General features: G+C 43.2%; 1 protein-coding gene across 2 annotated transcripts; it reads right to left on the bottom strand.

Moving 5' to 3' along the window:
* Positions 1-1275: 1275 nt before the first annotated feature.
* On the bottom strand, positions 1276-20173 carry MLKL (mixed lineage kinase domain like pseudokinase). Of its 2 annotated transcripts, none has more exons than XM_081031826.1 (11): positions 19851-20173; positions 15658-16123; positions 11788-11862; positions 10719-10902; positions 8303-8400; positions 7084-7219; positions 5565-5646; positions 3395-3546; positions 3139-3188; positions 2749-2889; positions 1276-1891 (listed from the first exon to the last, which is right to left on the bottom strand). In XM_081031826.1, the coding sequence occupies exons 1-11, from the start codon at positions 19914-19916 to the stop codon at positions 1842-1844; spliced, it is 1500 nt and encodes a 499-aa protein (XP_080887952.1). In that variant the 5' UTR covers positions 19917-20173; the 3' UTR covers positions 1276-1841. The 2 variants fall into 2 exon arrangements, with proteins under 2 accessions (XP_080887952.1, XP_080887953.1); XM_081031827.1 differs by having other exon boundaries at positions 15658-16113; positions 19851-20159.
* Between the last annotated feature and the right edge of the window lie 168 nt (positions 20174-20341).

A 20341-nucleotide genomic window follows, 5' to 3' on the forward strand; every position in this document is an offset into this window, starting at 1 on the left:
AGATAACAAAAGATTTTAAACATGAAAAGGGTAGAACCTAATGAAAAGCTCTAGAAAAGAATCATTTAAAATGCTTGACCTGTCCATTTTATTCTACATTTTTTATTTATAAAAGGAAACATATCCTAGGTGTTTTAAAAAGAATAAGTAAAAGATAAAAAGGAATAGAAATCAGTCATAATTTTATTCCCCAAAGATTACTAGAATACAAACTCCAAATGTATTTTTTTTATTTTTGTCTTCCTCAGTGATTGGAACAATGCCCAGCATGTTTGCTGTTCAATAATTTGGGATGAGTCTGGGGGGTGGGAAGAAATATTTAGAGGTCAGGATTAGTGTATCCTAGCTAAAGCACACACCATAAGCAAAGGTGTAAAAATTCAGAACAAAAGGGCCATGTGCAGGAGACACGGATTTGAGTCTGGCGGAGATTAAAATCTGGGGGTTCCTAGACTAACATATTTTGTTTGCCTTATATGGCATTAAAATAATTTTGGATGAGCTGCCCACCTTTAAAAATATGGACAATTTACAGAAAATCTGAATTTCCAGCCTGTTTTGACAAAATGGAAAGCTCTGGAAACATTGGGACATCATTCCTACATGACAAAAATAGGCTGGAGCTGAGTGAAGGCTGTCTTTAGCGAGGCTCATATGTTCACTGAAGTCCCCTGCAGACTCAGTTCACTCATTTAGATTCCTTTCTAGACAATATGGGTATTTGCAATCTCTGGTAGGAAAACTCGGGAACTTGATACTGGAAGTCAGATTGGGGGTTAGAGATAGAAGGCCATAGGTATCTATCCCAAATGAGGAGTTTGTACTTAGTTCAATGGGCAAGAGGAAGGATTAAACAGTGTTTGCTTAGTTACTACCATTGTGTAACAAATCAGCACAAAACTTAGTGGCTTAAGACAGCAATAGTTAATTTAGATCATGATTTTGTGAATGGGCAATTTGGTCTGGCTCAGTTGCGTGGTTGTTCTGGTCTTGATTGGAATCACCTGTGACTGGGTCAGCTGCTGGGCTGGCTGGTCTAGTATGATCTCAACTGGGACAGGTTGTCTCTGCTCCATGTGGTCTCTCATTTTCCAGCACACTAGCCCAGCTTGTTCATGCCTGGATAGGGTTCTAAGAGAGGAAGTGGGAGTTTGTAAAGCCTCTTGAAGCCTAGGCTTGGAACCGGCACGTCTATATTTTATTGGCCAAAGCCAGTCACAATGCCAGCCCAGATTCAAATGGTGGGGAAGTAGACTCCACTTCTTTTTTTCTTTTAAAAATCATTTTATTGTGAAAAGTTTAAAGCATATTCAGAAAAGGAGAGCACATGAAGCACGATGTGTCCATCATCCAGATTCAACAGTTACCAACTCATGGCTAACCTTATTTTATCTTTTTCTTTATCTATAACTATTCCCCTCTCCCCTGGGTTATTTTGAATCAAACCTCAGATATAAAACTTCATCATCTGTAAACATTTCAGTTTGCAGGAGAGAGTATTTCTCTTTTTTTTTCTCAGTTGAAGTATAACTGACATACAATAGTATGTTAGTGTCCTGTGTAGACTCCACTTCTTCATGGGAGGAGCTGCAAAGTCATAGCGGTTTGAAGAGAGAGAGAGACACGTTTTTGTAAAACATCTATCACAGTTACTATCCGAGGTGTATTTTTGACAATATCATTTGGAGTGGGATATGCTCTGTATGACTGGAACTGTTTTCTATTTGTAACAAAGAAGTTCTGCCTCCCTGCACCCATCATAACTACATGCCAAAGGATTGGAGAGAGAAAGATGCCCAGATCGCACCTCTTCCAGCTTCTTGCCCAAGGATCTTTTGCTTTCAGTTGCAGTCCACATCTTTGTAAAATACAGACAGTTTCTCTAAGATTTCTGTGAATGAATGAACAGAAAGTTAGATAAGAGCAGGGAGATTAGAGCCAAGCTAGAAACACAAAAACATTTGCACACCACTGTGTAGTGTAGAAACTGCATTCCCCTTTGTCTGGCTGGAGCCTAAACCACCGTCTGCATTCATGCCTTTGTCATATGAAGTTCCCTCTTACTTGGTCAACTTTTTAAATACAAGTAGCTTGTGGGAGAGGTAAACTCATATCTTAGCATGAGCTAATCTCAGGTATTTGATTCTCTAACACCAGGTGGACCCTGGGTTTTAAGGCAGCCTGGAAAAGGAAAGATGGGAGAGAAGGAGAGAGGCAAGGAGGGAGGGAGAAGGGGAGGAAGAAAGATAGACAAAAGGCCAGAAAGTTAAAAACAAAATTAAAAAAGAGAGAAGAGAGAGAGGGAAGGAGGGAGGAAAGAAGGGGGAGGGAAGGAAAAAGGGAGACGGAGAGGTGGAGGGGGAGATGGAGGAGGAGGGAGGGACGGAGGAAGAAGAGAGAGAAAGAATTCAGGCTGGAGTAATTTCCCTTCCCAACCCACTTTAAACTAAACAGTGCCCCTAGCACAGGGTTTCTGTTCTCCTGCACTATGGATATGCAGGCTGGACAACTGTGGCAGGGGCTGTCCTGTGCATTGCAGGATGTCGAGTAACATCTGTCTACTACATGCCAGTAGCACACCCCATCCCATCCCACCTCCCCAGAGTTGTGACAACCAAAAATTTCTTTAGACATTGCCAAATGTCCCCTGAGGGGAAAATCACCTCTACTTGTGAACTACAAAGGAAATGTTTCACAAACGTGAGATAACAGGTGTGACTCATCCTCTTTAGACCAGAGAAGACCTACCGTTAACAGAGGGCCGCCTGTCAGGCTCATATGCCCGGCAATCATCAATGATCTCCTGCAACTGAGGAGGGCAATCTTCACCGAGTGGCTCCTGGTGCCGGTCCACAGCCACCAGCTGATAAATCGTCTCAGAATTACAGCCTGCCATGGGAACAATAGGATGGGAGCTTTAACTATTGCTCCGACACTCACACACCTGTCTGGATGCTGAGGGCTGGCATCAGCACTAGGGATTTGAGTATTAAAGAAAACAGACTCCACTGACCAGCCCAGGCAACGCCCACAACAATGGAGACCAAAGCACCCAGGACAGCACTGAGGGGGACTTTCTAGCCTATTGGAAGGGGACCCGATCTCAGGGCCATCTGAGCCAGCCTGCAAACTGGTTACCTTCAAACGGGATCTTCCCAGTGGCAATTTCCCAGAGGACAATTCCAAAGCTAAAAGAAAACCAAGAAACTGAACAACAATAACAAGTTTTCCTTTTCCCATGCCTCTCTAACCATTTCTAGAAACCTCAGTGAATTTTCTGATTACCACCGAATTCCACTCAACAGAGTAATGATGGTTCTTGGATGTGCTGTTTGACTTGGACCTTCCTGTCCTGTTCACCTGAGTTAGAATCTGTGTGTGAACATGAACATACCTGTAGATTTCAGCTTGTATGTCATAGCTATTATACACATTTTCCAGTTTCTGAGGTGAGATGTATGCCGTGGGTCTCACTCTCTCTGCTTCTTTCCCCTTAGTTTCTCGACTGATGGATGTCTGTGTTTTGCTCAACTCAAATCCTGCAAGCTAGATGGAAAGGGGAATTAGAGGCAGAAGGAAACAGCATGATCTTGGGTTGGGAGTGGGGGGGGCACAACAGTGGGGGGCGAAGGTCTTTTACATTTGGGATGTATTTCAAGTGGCGTCTTCTGTCTGCGTGGCTACTCTCCTGGCTGGTATTATAGTGCATCGACCAGGAGACACACAGAGGTTTCTTCTCTGTAAAATGGGGCAATGAGGATGACTTGAGGTAACAGTTATAAAGCACCAGTAAGGCCTGAGAAGTTGTAGTTGTTCTAGTATTACTATGTTAGATACAGGGCTTTCTCAGTTGAGGACCCAACTTCACTAAGTGAGGGTGGACAGGAGTACATGGGGCCACCACAGAGCTTGCTTTCTCTCAGAAGCAGATGAAAAAATTGACGTGAGGCCATATCCTGTTCTGTCTGATCCTGTAGTATGGCCAGCCTGTTCCTTTGGATTTTACATGACAACGGTGAGTTACTCCACTGACCCTGCATGGCCCACACCATGCTCTTAAAGAAGCCACAGCACCAATTAACAGGGGTGTACGTATATTCTCCTTGCCCTATGCACCACCTTCCACTAACTCCATCAGTGTGCAGGGGGCTGCTAGCCCCAAGCTCGGCCAGATACCCAAATCTAGGGGCAAGCACAGGAAAAGGAGAAGACACTTAGAGGGCACAGCCCCTTTTCATTACATGTTTATTGAACAGTGACAGCCTCTGACATCTGGCAGCTACCAGAAACGAAATGCTGAAAGCACATGAGTGGTGTAGACTTGGTGCTCTGGGCCTCCTTATGTCACACCAAAGAGGAGAAAAGGCACCTGAAAGGCAGAACGGACCCGTCCCCTGTTATTGGAAGGCTGTCCCTGGTACTCATAAGGTGGGAAGAAAGAAAGTCACCTATGCAAAGAAAATATTCTTTTAGCATTTGGGAACTGTGGACACTGAGTTAACAAAAAGCCCTTTCCTCTTCCGTATGAGGACCTGAGTTTCAGGTAAATGTTTTAGTGCCGCTGCCTGATAAAGGCGGGCTGTCACCTATACTCCTCAACAACATTGCTAATGATAAAACATGACCGCTGATTGGTAAATTGCTTTTTTTTTTTTTTTTAGGCTGGGCATCAATTTTAATATGGGCTGACCATGGGTGGGGAGTCTAGGAGGGTCTCCTTTTTGTTCTTTCTGGGAGTGAAATCCCCGTGAGACTGTCTAATTCCAAATAAACTGTGAACTAGGGAAGTCATTCTCATCTTCGGCAGCCTCCACTCAGCAGCTGGCAGGTTCCCAAGTTCCAGCCAAGGGAGTCCCATGGACAAACAGGGTCCACAGATGAGGGGGTGGGGGATATGAAGACTATAAAGAGCAGATAGGGATGCTGGGATTGGTGGTGACTCATAGCTGGCATGGCCCTTGTGGAGCATGAAGGCAGGCCTGCAGAATAGGTACAAGAGAATATTGACTCTTGTGGGTCCTGAGGCTTCTCAAGTAGGAGGGCCCCACCCCCACCTCAGAGGAGCCTCTTTCTCTAGCAGGGCAAAGAGAATATCTCCTGGATGACTGTGGGGACAGCTGTGGGGACCCTCACTGGAGAGAAGGATTTGACGCTGCCCTGCTGGAAAACTGTATTTCCTGCATGATGCCCTTCTGAGTGACTCCAAATGCCAAGGGTGGCCTGTGACAGTCCTGTGAGTCTGAATGCCTAGTTGGACCTAAGAAAACCTCCTGATGGGTGCTGGAGGGATGTAGAAGCAGTGTCCAGGCATCTAAGGGGAAATGACTGTTAGCTCAACCCTGCTAAGTTGGCAAGGAGGGAAATCGGTCATCACAACAGCAGGCAGGATTGAGTCTGTCCTGTGCTTGGCACACGGAAAGCTGCCCAGGCAGGGAAAGCATTGAGTTCAGTCCTAAGGTTAAGGCAGAGAACAAGTAGGCACAGCGCTTCTGGGAAACAGGTGTCCGTCTCCCAAACAGTCACACAAGTTGAACTCCAAGAGTCCCCTGAAAGGCCACACTCACCTTCACGTGGTAGCCTTCAGTTACCAGGAAGCTTGTGCTGCTGATGTTTCTGTGGAGTTCGGGTTTTTCTGAGTGGTGCATCCTGACATGACCAGAGGCAGAGAGCATTAGTGACCTCTTCACAGGCTTCTAGGAGGCTTGCTAGTCATTACTGGGACAATGATGCTCATGAGTTCCATGCCGTCCTCATGGGTACCAATCCATGGAGAGATGAGATGAGGGGGTGGGACAGGGACACTTAGCTATCTATCTGTGAGAAGGGGCGCCAGTGCCCATGGGTATTCCTCTGCAGATGGCAGCTGTGAGCTGTGAGCAGCGAAGTATGCTGAGTCGGGGAAGTGTATGCAGAGCTGGTAAAAAGGATCAGAGGCCATCTGGATGGGGCACTAACAGCATCTCCTACAGTCCGAGATTACTTCTCACAAAATCCACTAGTGTAGGGTGTTAACATTAATTACTAGTTATTAATAACTCAATTATTATATATATATAATAAATAGCTAAGGCAGTATTTCCAAAAGTATGGGATAAGTGGTATGCAAGATGACATAAGAAAGTTATTCTCCGTTCAATTTGTTTCAGTCTTTCTGATTACATCAAAGAGAAGGTCTCAGTTTTGTGTCAGGTGTCTTTACTACCTCTCTAAACCTGCTAATATCTCCTTTGTACAAACAAAATGTGGGTCTGAATTATAAACCTTTTGGTATCACCCAGACAGAATTTAACAACACTGTTTTGGTTTTATTTATGGTCACTTATTTGTGGCAAGTGATTCTGGTATCTGATTTATGAAAGTAATAGCAAGTGTTCTTTTACTTTCTTTAGGTTTTTAAAAATGAGCTAATTTAAAGAATAATAATAATAACACTGGCAGAACTGTGGATATGGTAAAAGCCATGAAGGTGGTCTGTGAATGAATGACCTTTGGGGACACTTGAGTTAAAGAAACCCTAGACTGCATGTGAGAGTGAGGAGAGTTGCCAAGTAAAACACAGGACACCCAGTTGATTTTGAAGCTTAGATAATCAATGACTTTTTTTTAGTTTAGTATAAGTATGTCCCCAAATTGCATAGGACATACTTCTACTAAAATTTTACTTGTTTCCTTGAAATTCTGTATATCTGAAATTTCAGTAAAAGTATGTTTTGTAACATTTGGGATATACTTATACTAAAAAAAAAAAAAATCATAATTGCCTCTCTGAAATTCAAATTGAACTGGGCATCTTGTATTTTTATTTGCTAAATCTGACAACCTTAAGGGTAAGTTCTGTCCAATTTTACAGGAGTGGCCTGGACGTTAAATTCAGCCCTCAATTCTGTGAGCTGGTAGTCACTGGCTTAAGCCTCCCTTCCTCCTCTTGTCTAAAGTGTCAGAATCAGAACAAGTAGTAAAATAATGTATGGAAGGGGAGATTATCTGGGGCTTCCGGCCTGTTCCCTCATCATCTCTGGGATTATCAGTAGGGGAGACAGACTCATTCCATTCTTCTTGGCACTCTTTCACCCCATATGGTACCTGTACAAGCCTTTGGCTGCTCCCAAGACCAGGATGATACGCTCAGAGATTTCTAGGTCCTTTTGCCTATCGAGCAGTTCCCTCAGGGTCCCGAGCTCACAGTACTCCATGACGATAGAGAACTGAGGTGGGGTCACTGATGGAAAGGAGTCAAACACTGAAGATCAGCGCCACTCAGAGGTCCGACTCTGCTGCCCATCTCCCCCTTTCTCTATGAGAAAGACTCGGCTCTGCTATTTCCAGCCCTCTCAACCCTCCACCCCCATCTCACTCAGTTTGCTCCTCCATGAATGGGTCAAATACCTGCAGAGTTTCCATACCTCTACTCCACGGTATTTGGCATGTTAAAATTCTATTTTTCTCTTAGTTATTTGAGTAATGTCTCCTCCACTCACCTGTAAGCCCCTAGAAGGCAGGATCTATTTTGTTCATATAGTGTTCACAAGGAGGTTAGTAAATATGTGTGGAAGGAGTAAATAACACACAGACTGCATGGGCTGGGGAAGGGAGCTCAGACCAGAAGTGGAGGTGTCTGGTCATGGGCCTGAGATGCAAGAACCCACACACAGAGTGAGTCAGTCACTTTGGCTACCACCCAGGAGAACAAATGTCACTGGAAGTTTTCCTTTAGTTGCCTGAGGCTGTGGAGAAACTTCCAGAGGGGATAAGACAGGAGCTGCTCTGTCCTCTCTGTTGGCAAAAGCACAAAAAACATAACCCGCAAGAGAGGCCATGCTATGAGATAAAATGCAGCCACATTAAAAAATTAAAATTGAAAAGAACCTGATATGTGAGGTTCTTGGTAAAGGGACGGGTTAACTTAGTGTTTAGGTTTGATCTACACTAATGATGGTCAAGGGTAGATTCCTTGTTCAAGTCCGTCAGCTTGATGATGTTTTATAGCAACAAAACACACCCATTACTCAGGGCAACATCTGAACCTGCCCCACCCTCCTCCCGGGTTCCCAGGGGGCTGGCAGGAGAAGATGTGGCCACATTCGTGCAAACCAGCCCTTGCACTGAAGACAAATTCAAGCCCACCTCTCCGGAAAGAACATAGAAACCTGTACCTTGGGATGTAAAAAAATTAACATTAATAGTAATAATAACACTGTATGGATTCCACTGTTCAGCTATTCTTTAAAAATGCAATGCATTATAATACAGAAGCCATATGACAGACCACCAAAAGAAGGACCAAACCCAGAGCACTCCTTACCAGTTTCATCAATGCAAATCCCAAATATACGCAGGATGTTGGGAGAATCAAATTTCTTCATGGTTCTGATCTCATTATTGAAAATTTCCCTCACCATTCTATGAGGATAAAAGGGACAATTAGGATTTCAGGACTGGAAGTTCCCTACGAGAACATTTCATTTGGTGACCGTCTGTGTCTGTGTGGGGCATGAGGGATTGTCAGCATCTCTTGGGGTGAGAAAGGCTGCTGTGATGAGCTTGGCTGTGGATGACAGTGTCTGGAGCCCCTCAGATGTATTTGGCAGCAGAATTAGCATGTACAATACATGCTACAAATATAAATAAATATAACCTTGAAAATAAATATCATGCTAAGTGAAAGGAGCCAGAGACAAAAGGTCATATATTGTTCTATTCCATTTATATGAAATGTCCAGAACACATAAATCCATAGAGACAGAAAGTAGATTAGTAGTTGCCTAGGGCTAGAGATGGTGGGGGTGGGAGCGTATGGGGAGTGACTGGGTATAGGGTTTATTTCTGGGACGATGAAAATGTTCTAAAATTCATATTGTGGCAACGGTTGCACAACTTTGTAAATATATTAAAAGCCATTAAATCATACATTTTAATAGGAGCATCTTAGGGTATGTAAATGATATTTCAATAAAGTTGTTAAAAAAAAGGTTATCCTAATCCAAATCTCAATGTATATGTTGAAAAATGTGATAAATCTTCCTCTGATATTTATTTAGCTGAGTCAGCCTGAGAAATAAGAGTCAAGAGGAGGGAGATGCCTTACTACATATTGAGAATTACTACAAAGGCATAATAAAAACAAAACAAAATACAGTGTCATCAGTGCAAAGACAGACAAATGGACCAGTGGAACAGATTAGAGAGATCAGAGTCAGATCAACGGGAACAGGTGATAGACAGTGTAGAAAAAATGGACTCAGTCTGAGGATAAAAATAAAACTAGGCCCTACATGATATCACAAACAAAGGTGGGTTACAAGAGGAATTAAAGCCTAAATGTGGAAAATAAAACTATGAAGTTAATAGAAGAAAATCGAGAATAACTTTGCCTACTCAGGGTGTAGAAGGGCCCTCAAGAGCACAAATATTAATGTAAAATTTGGGTGGATTTCATTACATCAAAATTTAAGATGTCTGACGATGGACACCAGAGACAAAATTATAGAAAATGTGATGAGAAAAGACCTTTGTAATATCTAAACCTGAGAAACAATTAATTTCCACAATATACAAGGATCTTCTACAAACCAACAAAACCAAAACAGAAACTGGGACAGAACAAAGGGCAGAGGACATGAACAGGCAATACAGAGAAGTGGAAACCCAAATAGCTAAAAGTCATAGGAATAAATGTTCGAATTCATTAGGAAACAGAAATGTAAATTAAAACAACTATCAGGTATTACTTTATAACCTAAAGCAGGGATGTCCAAACTTCGGCCCGCGGGCCAATTGCGGGCCAACTGCAGGCCAACTGCGGCCTGCAATCCATTGTTAATTGGCCTGCAGCAAATTCCAAAAATATATTTAGTTTACTTAAATAAACCAGGTGAGGCAATATGTACTTCACCTCGAGTGAGTGGCCCAGCTCTTTGTGTATTTTACTGCATATGGCCCTTGGTAAAAAAGGTTGAAAAAAGTTTGGACACCCCTGACCTAAAGGATGAAAACATTAGAAAGCTGGCTAATACCAAGGGAAATATGTAACTATAGAGCTGTCACACATTGCTGGAGGGAGTATAGGCATATACAAGCCATTCTGAAGAGTTATCTGGTAGAACTTAGCCAATTCCATACATGTATATCCTTCGACCCGTCAATTCCTCTCCTAGCAATACAGCCCCAAGAAGTTCTCCTACAGATCCACAAAGGGGTTCTTAGGGCGGCGGCGTTGGTGGTGGGAGAAAGTTGAAAATATTAGATCGAGTTCCATCCCTGGAAAAATAGGTAAAATGTGGATGTACACCACAGGCAGCAGTCAGAAGGAAAGGGCTACAAGTGCAAGACATATTCGATGATGTTGAGTGAAAAGGGTAAGAAAAGTAGGCAACAGACATATAATATTATCATTTGTGAAAATTAAAAATGTGCACGAGTATAATAACAACGTACATTTTGCAAGCTCTCATTTAAACAAAACACACTTTATTGTCTGTGGAGGTGATAGGGAACTGAAAGGAATACAATTTTTAAAATATCTAAATACATGAATAAAAGAGAGAAGTTTCTAGAACTGAGGTTAGAAAATATGTGTTTAAGCCTAGAGTGGAGAGCAAGTCATACCCTTTGAGGCCCATGTTTGCCACACTTTAAAATGGAGACAATATGCCTCTCTCCTTGGGGAGTTACAGAGAGGAAGTGAAATGATACATAGAGAACTATACAAAACGACTTACCCAGTGCTTTTGGCCTGGGGGTTATTGAATACTTTTATGGCCACTGAAGATTGGTGGTATTTTCCTTTATAAAGTGTGCTGAATTCATTTTTCCTTAGCAGGAGCCAATTAGGTTCTGAAAGCTCCTCCTTCTTTATCTCCTTGATTTGATATTCTGGGATCGTCTTCACGGATTTCTGTAAGGCTGACCACAGGAAAGAAGGAAATAAAGAGTCAATGAATAAAACGAAAGAGTCAATGAGGTGAGGAAGGTGTCCTAAGGGAGAGGCGTCTTAGTTTAATATGTGAACGGGAAGCCCTCCGCCATGAAGCAAAGCTGGCCCGGCCTGGAGCTTCTGATTGACTCAGCCTGGGGGAGAGTCTGTTCCAGTGCCTCCGAGTGACCAGTAGAGACAGAGCTGGAGGGTTAACAGAACTTCCTTTCCCTCCTCTTCAAATCTTGTCTGTCTCTCCAGCCGAAACCTCAATCCCCATGCTTCACTCTCATATTGGCGTTCTCCCGATTCCTACGGACACGCAGCTTGGCCCTTGAACATTTAGCATCTTGTCCAGTCATTTCAGTACTAGTAGATACAGAATTCAAGCTCAGTGAATCCATTGCCGTACTCACATGTCTCTCTTTCCTCTCCCTTCTTCTACCCCATGGCTGTGAGCTCCCAGAAGGCAAGGTCTTTCTCTGCAGCTTACTTTCCTCTATGCGTGGACTCTGGCACAATGCAGATACTCACAGATTTGTCAAGTGAGTGATGAATGAGTATTTCTAATTTGATTTGAATTTCCTTTTGGAAATTCAGCAAATTAATTGAAGCTTTGATGCTACCTAGAGGAAGTTTTCATCACTTTGATAGGTGCTAGAAGATATCTTGCTGGTCAAGAAGTTCCCTTTAAATGCTACTCCGTGGACAGAAGCCTGGCTAGTCATGAGCACATCCCCAAACCTAAGGGCTGCTGTCAGCCACCCAGCCCAGAAGATGGACAAAGGTAGGGGTGGGGCAGGTTGGAGTTCCTAGTAAACAAATGACGTCTAGTTTGGGGGCAGTCAGAAGCAACAGGACACATGATAACTCACAGCGCCTCACGATTTTGATGGTTTGTTCCATGATTTCCAATTGCTTCAGTAGAGCTTCCCTACTTTCCTCACTTCCTGCAGGAAAAAGAGCAGCAAATAATCAAAAAATAGAAATACTAATTAAAAGCACACCAAGATCCCATTTTTTTCTATCTATCATATTCACTGCAGTGAGAATTACTACTGCTCATGAATATTCAGCTTTCTACTTCTGAGCACACAGGAAGTGCCTTGAAGCATGGCCCTGTGACTTGCTTTGGCCTAGAAATGAAGTGAAAGAGACGTCAGGGAAGTTGGAGTCAACAGAAAAGTGCCATAACACTGGAAGTTCCTGGAAAGAGGACAACTACCTTGGGGAGTCCCCTGAACTTTACCTGAATAACAAATAAACTTTGTTTCTTTAAGACACTGAGTTTGATTGTTTGTTTGTTTTTTAACCATAGCACAATCAAATCTATCCTTATTTATTACTCAGAAATACATTTAAAAATTGATAAAACTATATAGGGTGGCCAATCATTCCTGTTTTCCCAGGACTGAGTAGTTCTGGGGACACGGGACCTTCCATGCTAAAACCGGAAAATCTTTAATGGAGAAAAGTATGGAAAAACAATCTCATATATTATCGGAAGGAGTGATATTTGTATAACCTCTGTGGAGGGCCAATCTGGCAATCTCTATTAAAATTTAAAATGCCCGTACTCTTTGACCCAGCAATTAGACCCAATAATTCCGTTTCTAGGAATTGTTCCAAAACATATCCTGAAATATACACACAGATGCTCAAGGTGGGACTATTTACAATTGTGAAAAATTGGACACAACTTAACTGTACATCAGTAGCGAGCTGCTTAAATATACCTGGTCCATGTATACCAAGGAATACTAGACAACCCTATGGAAATTTCTGTGGAAGAATATTCAAGATTATTTAATGAGAAAAGCAAGAAGCAGAACAGTGTGTTTAGGATGCTACTGATTGTGTAACAATGACAACAAAATACTTATACTTACATCTCTGGAAGTTTTATTCAAGAAAAAACTGGTAAGAGAGATTGTGTCTAGGGAAGGAAACAGGTCCCTTGAGGTCAAAGGTAACAGGGAGATTTATTTCTCACGCTAGGCCCTTGTGGACCTTTTGAATTTTGTACTCTGCAAAAGTATTACCTGATGAAAATGTTTTTAAAACATGTAAAACAAGAGCAGAAAGTAAATCCTGTCCTCCAACTCAATGGGACCAGCATGGCTCCCACCTCCACCAGGAAGTGGACCAATGAGCGCTGAATATGGGGAAGGCTGGGGCCCGATCCTGCCTGGCAGCTGGCTCAGCCTCCGCACCGTCCCAGCCCAATTCCTGATTCTCTTCCTCCGTGGCAGCAGGTGTTTTTTGGGGGATTATAGGTACCTCATTTTCCCTTATCCAGAAATGGACCCATTTTGCCCACAGGTCTCCTCCAGATCTGGTTTGTCCTGTCTGAGTGTCTCCTGCTGACCTAAATGGGGAGAGACTGTTCTCCACATCAAGGTGGCAGAACAGTTATTCCTGTGGGCTCCAGCGCCCAGAAGGTTGATCCTTAATGTCCTTCACCCTCTCCTCACTTCCTCTCTCTCCACCCACAATCTTTACAAGAGGGAAGGGTTTGGAATTCATAGCGCCAGGATCTGAAAAGGGGTAAAGAGGCCACATTTGTTTCTGGTGGCCCTGGCTTCACTGTCATACCCCATTCCAACCTAGCCCATGAGTCATCCCTTTAGAGCCTTGTCCTTCTCTAAGTCCTCCTAGTTCAAGGGCCACTGTAGTTCTAGCCACTGTCATCTCTCACCAAGTCTCTAAAGTGGTCTTCTAGCTGGGCTCACACTTTCACTCTTGCCGCCTGCTATATATTGAATTATTGGCCCCAATTTTTCACTCCTATGTAGTAGCAGTATACAGTCACACCCTGGCCATGCCTCGCAGAGGGCATACTGTACTTTCCTGTCCCTTCATGTTGGGCCTGGCCATATGACTTTGGATGCTAGTGGATGTGATAAAAGTAGAGGCTTGAAACACGCTGGCACCATTGGGCTTGCCTACTCGCAATTCTGCCATGAGAAGAACGTTGTCCAGGTACTCACTGCTCCTGCAGCCTTGGCTCCAGAATGAGACATGTTAAATAGACCCACATTGGACCTGCTGCCTGGCGCCAAGCCCAGCCAAGCCCACTTGAGATCAGAAAAACTCCAATGGATCCACCAATCTATGAGCAGGAGAATTACTGACTAGTGTGTTAAGCCTCTGAGTTTGGGATGGTTTGTTATGCAGTACTAGTGCAGCAACTGACTAATACACACCACTACAGTCCATTTGCCACATGGCAGCCCAAGTGACTTTCTTTTAATACAAATCAAATCATGACTGCATAACAAACCCCCTTCAAGGGTCTCCTATGACTCTTGGAATAAAATCTACATTTCTTATCACGCCTCCACGGCCCTGCATGACCTTGCTCCTGTATTTTCTGGCCTACTTCTCCACTTTCATCTGGTACCACTCTCTCTGCCTCGCCTACCACACAAAAGCCATCCTGGCCTTCTGGTTGTTCCTTGCACATGCCACATTTATTCCCATCTCAGGGTCTTTGCATTCTCTGCTTTCTCTGCCTGGAATGCTCCTCTCCCTCATCTTCATATGGCTTGCTCCTTCTCATTATTCAAGGTCTCCATTCAAATGTCACCCGTCGGAGAGGCTGACCACTCTCTGCACCTACTATCACTTTTCGTCTCCTTACCCTGCTAATGACTTTCATTGCCTTTAGATAAAACTGTATACTTAGCTCTCTATCTGTAGACTTTATGTTCCATGAAGGCAGACATCTTGTCTATTTTGCTCCGCACTGAATCTCAAACACTTAGAACTGTGCCTGGCATACAGTAGATACAGTCACATGCCTCATAATGACGTTTTGGTCAATGACAGACTGCATATATAATGGTGGTCCATAAGATTCTAATGGAGCTGAAAAATTTCTATTGCCTAGTGATGTCAGAGCACAACAGAGTTCTCACGTGTCTGGTGATGCTGGTTTAAATAAACCTACTGCTCGGCCAGTCACATAAAAGTATAGCACATACAATTATGTAAGTACATAATACTTGATAGGAAATGACTATGTTACTGGTGTATTTCTTTACTATACTGTGCTTTTTGTTGTTATGTTAGAGTGTACTCTTTCTACTTAATTTTTTTAAGTTTGCTTGTAAAACAGTATGTTGTTAGGCCGGGAGCAGCCTCATAATCTCATGTTTATTGGTCTCTTGACTGCATTGTTTGCTCTTGTGCTTGATCTCATGTTGTTTTGTACAGTAACACGCTGTATCGGCTTGTAGCCTAGGAGCACTAGGCTGTACCACAGAGCCTAGGAGCAGTAGGCTAGACCATCTAGGTTTGTGTAAGTGCAGTCTGATGTTCTCACAATGATGAAATTGCCTAATGATGCATTTCTCAGACCCTATCCATCCTTTTCCGTCCTTAAGTGGCAGTTAATTCTTCCTCCTGGGTAATTTACATATTAACCGAAGGTCCTAGAAACACAAAGGCTGGAAGGAATTAGCCTCTGAAATTCCAGGTATCACATTGAAGAGAGAATGAAGAGGCAAAGAGGACTTATTAGTATCATTCCCCTCCTGCCTCAGGCCCTGTTTCCCACTCTGGTTTGCCGAGATTTCACCAGCCTCTACCATATCTGGGCCCAGGGATGTTAGGAGGTCTCAGTCACATGAATAAACACCTGCTCAAACCTCTTCATCCTTCCTGCTTCCTGATAAATCAAAATGAGACTAGACTGACCCAATTACACCCCCCGGACACACACACATACAAATAAACCTTACCACTCAGTCCTCGGAAGACTCTCCAGTCTTCCTCTGCATCCCGCTGATCTTCTTCTTGCCAGCAAGCTGTTGTTTTGGTGCTTAAACTATACACATACTGATGTGCTTGAAGCTGCAATGAGAGCTGCTCCCAGACGTGTTTCAGATTCTCATTTATGTCATCAAAGAGGTTTTCGTTCTTCCCTACTGTTAGAAACTTACGGAGACTGGATTTATTGCTATACTTATCTATCTTCTTCTTCGCGTCCTTTAGGACAGCCTGGAAACGGTCCACAGTGCTGGTGATCTCGGTGGGCAGGTTTTTCTCTCCTTTGTTCTGAAGCGTTTGTAGACACTCCAGCAGGTAGCGGACACGGTTCTTTAGACGCTCACACTGTTGCTCGCAGTATTTCATCTCTTCACATTGTCTGTAGATATGCCAGCCAAAGGAGATAATGTCCTTCAATTTATCCATACCTGGAAGAAACTGATGGAATTTGTTAAAGTCCCAGAATCTCCTGAATATTTACTATGGGGCTGAGGGAACCTCAACGGTGTCTGTGATTTAAATGGCTGAAGAGGTCTCCCCACTATTGTCATGTAAGGTAGAGATGGCTGGCTGTCCACCAAAATCTGTTCTGACGTTCCACAATAAGAGAGTTGTGGCTGGGAAGAGTTGGTCCAGCTAGGACTGGATCTTTCAGCCTTCCTTGGGGCTTGATGTGGCCATGTGACTAGTTCTCGTCAATGGGGTGTGAGTGGATATGATATGTTCTAGTTAGGCTGAGGCAGGTTTGTCTCCTCTACACACTATCAGCTGGATGCATCAGGGGATGGCAGCCCTAGGGGTAGTGGAGTCCCAAGAAGGAGGAATCCTGGATCCCTGACTCATCACTTGGAGGAGGGCTGCTCACAGACCTGGAACATCTGCCATGGACTGTTAAGTGAGAGAGGAATCAACTTTGATTGCATTTGAGCCACTATATTTTGGGGCCTATTTGTTACATCAGTTTAGCCTACTCTAACAAATATATCCCACCAAAGTATAGTGGTGACTATAGGATGGTGGGTTGGAAAGCTCAGGCCCTGTCTAAAGAAGGCAAGGGTTACCCAGCAAGTTATTGTCTGTTACTCTTCAAGGATAGAAAGTCCAGTGGTGGAAAATCTTCTAGTTTTGAAAAAACAGTCTGAAATCTGGAATTTTATGCTAAATCTCTCAATTTAAAATCTTGCAACCAAGTCAAAAAATGGTTGAAAAACTGTGCAGCCCATCACCGTGTGGGTCAAATAAAACATACTGCCAACTGTACATTGTGTCTGAAGTTCCAACTTGTAACCTCGGCCACAGTTGGCCAAGGATATTCAGGATTGTAATAGAAGTTGGCTTCTGTCAATTTCAAATTTTCCTTTCTGTCTCTTTTCCCAATGTTTGAGCATCCCTGCCTCCTGAGTCCTCACCCAGACCTCTCCGTCGTCTTTTTAGCAAGCTGTAAACTTTTTAGCCTCCTCCATTGGCCTATGCATCAGTAAAACTTCAAGTTACCAGTGCTGCCCCCCTCAGAGGCATTTGCACCAAAGACCCAGGGATTTTCCAGGCCTGAGGAATTGTAGTAGACATTTGTGTTGCCTTTGAAGCATTCCATTTCTCTACTTCCTATTACTGCCCAGATTTTCAGTGGCTATCTGCTTCTCCCCCATTCAGCAATGTGTTTGTGGGGAGCTGACCCCATCCCTGGTTCTGGAGGTGAAACTTTGATGTATCTAAGTCAGTTCTCAATCGAAGGTGATTGCCCTACTGGGACTTCCGGCAATGTTTGAAGACAATTTTGGTTGCCACAACTGGGGGATGGGTGCTGATGGGTAGATGTCAGGGTGCTACAGTGTATAGTACAGCCCTTCAGCAACAAATAATTAGCCAGCCCAAAATGTCAATGGTGCAGGGTTGAGAAACCTTGATGTAAGCCATCAGTGATTGGTTCAAAACTGGGCACCTGGGCTAACTTGAGTGGAGGGGAAGATGTGCGGAGGAGATTCCTGGATCCCCTAAGCCCAGTTATATTCTAACTCTTCATATCACTCTTTCTCTCTCTCCTTGGAATACGAATGAGAAAGATTGGAGCCCCAATTCTAAAGCCTTGGAATGAGGTTACCCTTTGGATGGCAGGATGGAAAGAAAAGAGGAATCTGAGTCCTTGATGACAACATTGAGCCACAGGTTTGAACTGACCCTGAAGTCTATCCTGCTCCTCAATTACAGGGTTCATGAACCAATAACCTTCCTTATTGTTTAAGCCAGTTTGAATCATGTTTGCTGCAAGTACAGGCAACTGGGTTTAATAATGAATGATGACAGTGATCACAAATCTCTCTATTCACAGACTATATGCTAAGTGCTATACACCATGAGTTTACTGTTTTATACATGAAGATTCTGAGGTTCAGAGAAGTTGCATTTAAGTAAGTACAAGACTTTGGAAACAGTTTCCAAAGTACTTTTAAACAAAGTTAGTCTCAACTGCTGAATGAAATAGATAGGATATCTATTTTCACCATTTTAAAGATCAGATAACAGTTTGGAGAAGTCATTGGCTGGAAACCCAAATCTGGCTTTAAAGCATGAATAGGAAACAAGCAGTGTGATATCAAAGGGATAGTGGATGGGGGGCGCGGGGTTCACACCGTGAGAGGGACATAAATGATAAACGTCTAAGTATTAAAAAAAAAAAAAAAAAAAGAAACAAGCTGAAGTGAAACCAAATTAGCCAACAGTTGATATGCTTTCGTTTTTTGTTGCCTTAAAGTTATGTTGATCCGGCAAGGGAAGTAACAGGTATTAGAGCAGGCTTAAAAAGACCTAATGGATCTCAGGCTACCCAGCTATTGTCAGTTGCTAAGCAAATGCCTTCAAAGCCATTTCTTGGGACTCGTGAGGGCAATGGGCTTTACACTTTTCTCCGGTCCACTGGAGACAGAAGTAGACGTGAAAGTGTTGCTCAAGGAACCTTATGCAACAAGATCAACTTCATAGCTTCAATCTCCAATTATCTTATTACCAGCTTCATCAAAAAGCTGTACCTCAGCAATAACTAATCAATAAAGATAATAAGGAAAATATCCCACTCATGAAAGTAACAATGTAAAACAATAAATTTTACAGGAAAAGTGATGACGTGGTATGAAAAAAATCACACAAAACTTGAAGAAGTGAAGAGAACTGTTATATTTCTGGCTGGGAGGATTAAAAATGACAAACCTGACAATCCTTCCCAAATTTAAGCCCAATTTAATGCAATTTCGATAAAACTCCCAGTGGTTTTATCGAATACTTTGGTATTGAAACTAAATGATCCTAAAGTTAATTTCAAAGATGAAATTAGTGGGGATAACCAGGAGTTTTTTAAAAATAAATAAATAAGAGGACTTACCTATAAGATTAAAATATATTAAAAATTGTAATAACTAAAATTGCTTAGGGCTTATTAAGTATATGATAAAGATATCAAAAAGATGAAAGGGAATATAAATACATATATACTTTGACTCAACAATGTGAATTTCTAGGAACTTATGCTATAAAAAAGCTTCTATGTGCACAGATAGACGGACACAAAGATTTTCATTGTGGTGCTATTTATAACATATAAAACTGCTAACAACCCCAGTAAGAATATGTTCATATATTACTTATAGCAAAACAATGAGGGGGGGAAGTTACCATTTTTAAAAGTGAAAAAATTTTAATTGTAGTAACAATATAAATTCATAGATAATCTAATTCCATTTCCTCCTCTCCAAAAAAAAAAAAAAAAGGTATGAGGTACCCCTTTTCTGACGTGACACTACTCTCCTTGTGCCTAAAATGGATCCCAGAAAAGGAAGAGGGCATTATCATCAATTATTGGAATCATCTATCTTGGTAATTTCCCCACAGACAACCTGGCGTTCGTCTGTCTAGGGCTTCTTGCACGGTTCTTCGGAGCCAGTTCCCCGCTAAGCCCCCTCCACCGTGATCCCCACTCCCATTCCACTGGCAGAAGGCAGAGACCTATCTCAAACAGGGAGTTCCACCATCAGAGAGGAGGAAACGAAACCAGTTGGCTCCTGAGTTCCAAGAAGTAGGTCAGTGAGTCACTCCCCCCCCCCACCTCCCCTCACTGCCCAGGCATCGGCCGCAGCCCCTCTGCCCTGAGCCCCAGGACGACCCCCAGACTCACCCTTGTAGCACCTGAGGGCGTCCAATCTGTCCCGTGCCCAGTTCCAGGAAGACACCTCTGGCTCATCAGACGACTGCCTTCTGTGCAGGGGAGAGGTCGGCGAGGCTCCCCAGGAAGTTCCGAGTCCCTCTGCCTCCCTCTCTCTGGTGCCCTGCGCTCCGCTCCCGCTGGTCGTGAGGGACTCGACAGAATGCCAGCTGCAACAGGGCTGTGGTTTCCTCCAGAAATGAAACTTGAGCGGTCACACTGTACCTTTGCTCAGCCCCTGCAGTGTCTCCCCAATCAGCTTGTTGGACGGCTGTTTTCTGTAGCTCTTGCGCCCTTCAGAGGCCACGCCCAGAGCAGGGAAGTCTGATGTGCCTGGGAGTTCTTCACGGTTTTTTTCTTTCTTTCTTTCTTTCTTTTTTTTTAATTTATTGGGGTGACAACTTCACATGGTTCTTGTTGCCAACTGCCAGGCTCACTGGCCCTGGCTCCCTAGAACTCTTTTC

The sequence above is a fragment of the Rhinolophus hipposideros genome (genome assembly GCF_964194185.1).
Source record: "Rhinolophus hipposideros genome assembly, chromosome: 21".
Taxonomy (NCBI): domain Eukaryota; kingdom Metazoa; phylum Chordata; class Mammalia; order Chiroptera; family Rhinolophidae; genus Rhinolophus; species Rhinolophus hipposideros.

Excerpts from the sequence above, each read along its gene's own strand:
- MLKL (XM_081031826.1), bottom strand. The coding sequence starts at position 19,916 with ATGAGCCAGAGGTGTCTTCCTGGAACTGGGCACGGGACAGATTGGACG. Across the intron at positions 16,124-19,850 it reads CGCCCTCAGGTGCTACAAGG|TTTCTTCCAGGTATGGATAA; the intron begins GTGAGTCTGGGG and ends AAATTCCATCAG. Across the intron at positions 1,892-2,748 it reads CAGGCGGCCCTCTGTTAACG|AAATCTTAGAGAAACTGTCT; the intron begins GTAGGTCTTCTC and ends ATTCATTCACAG.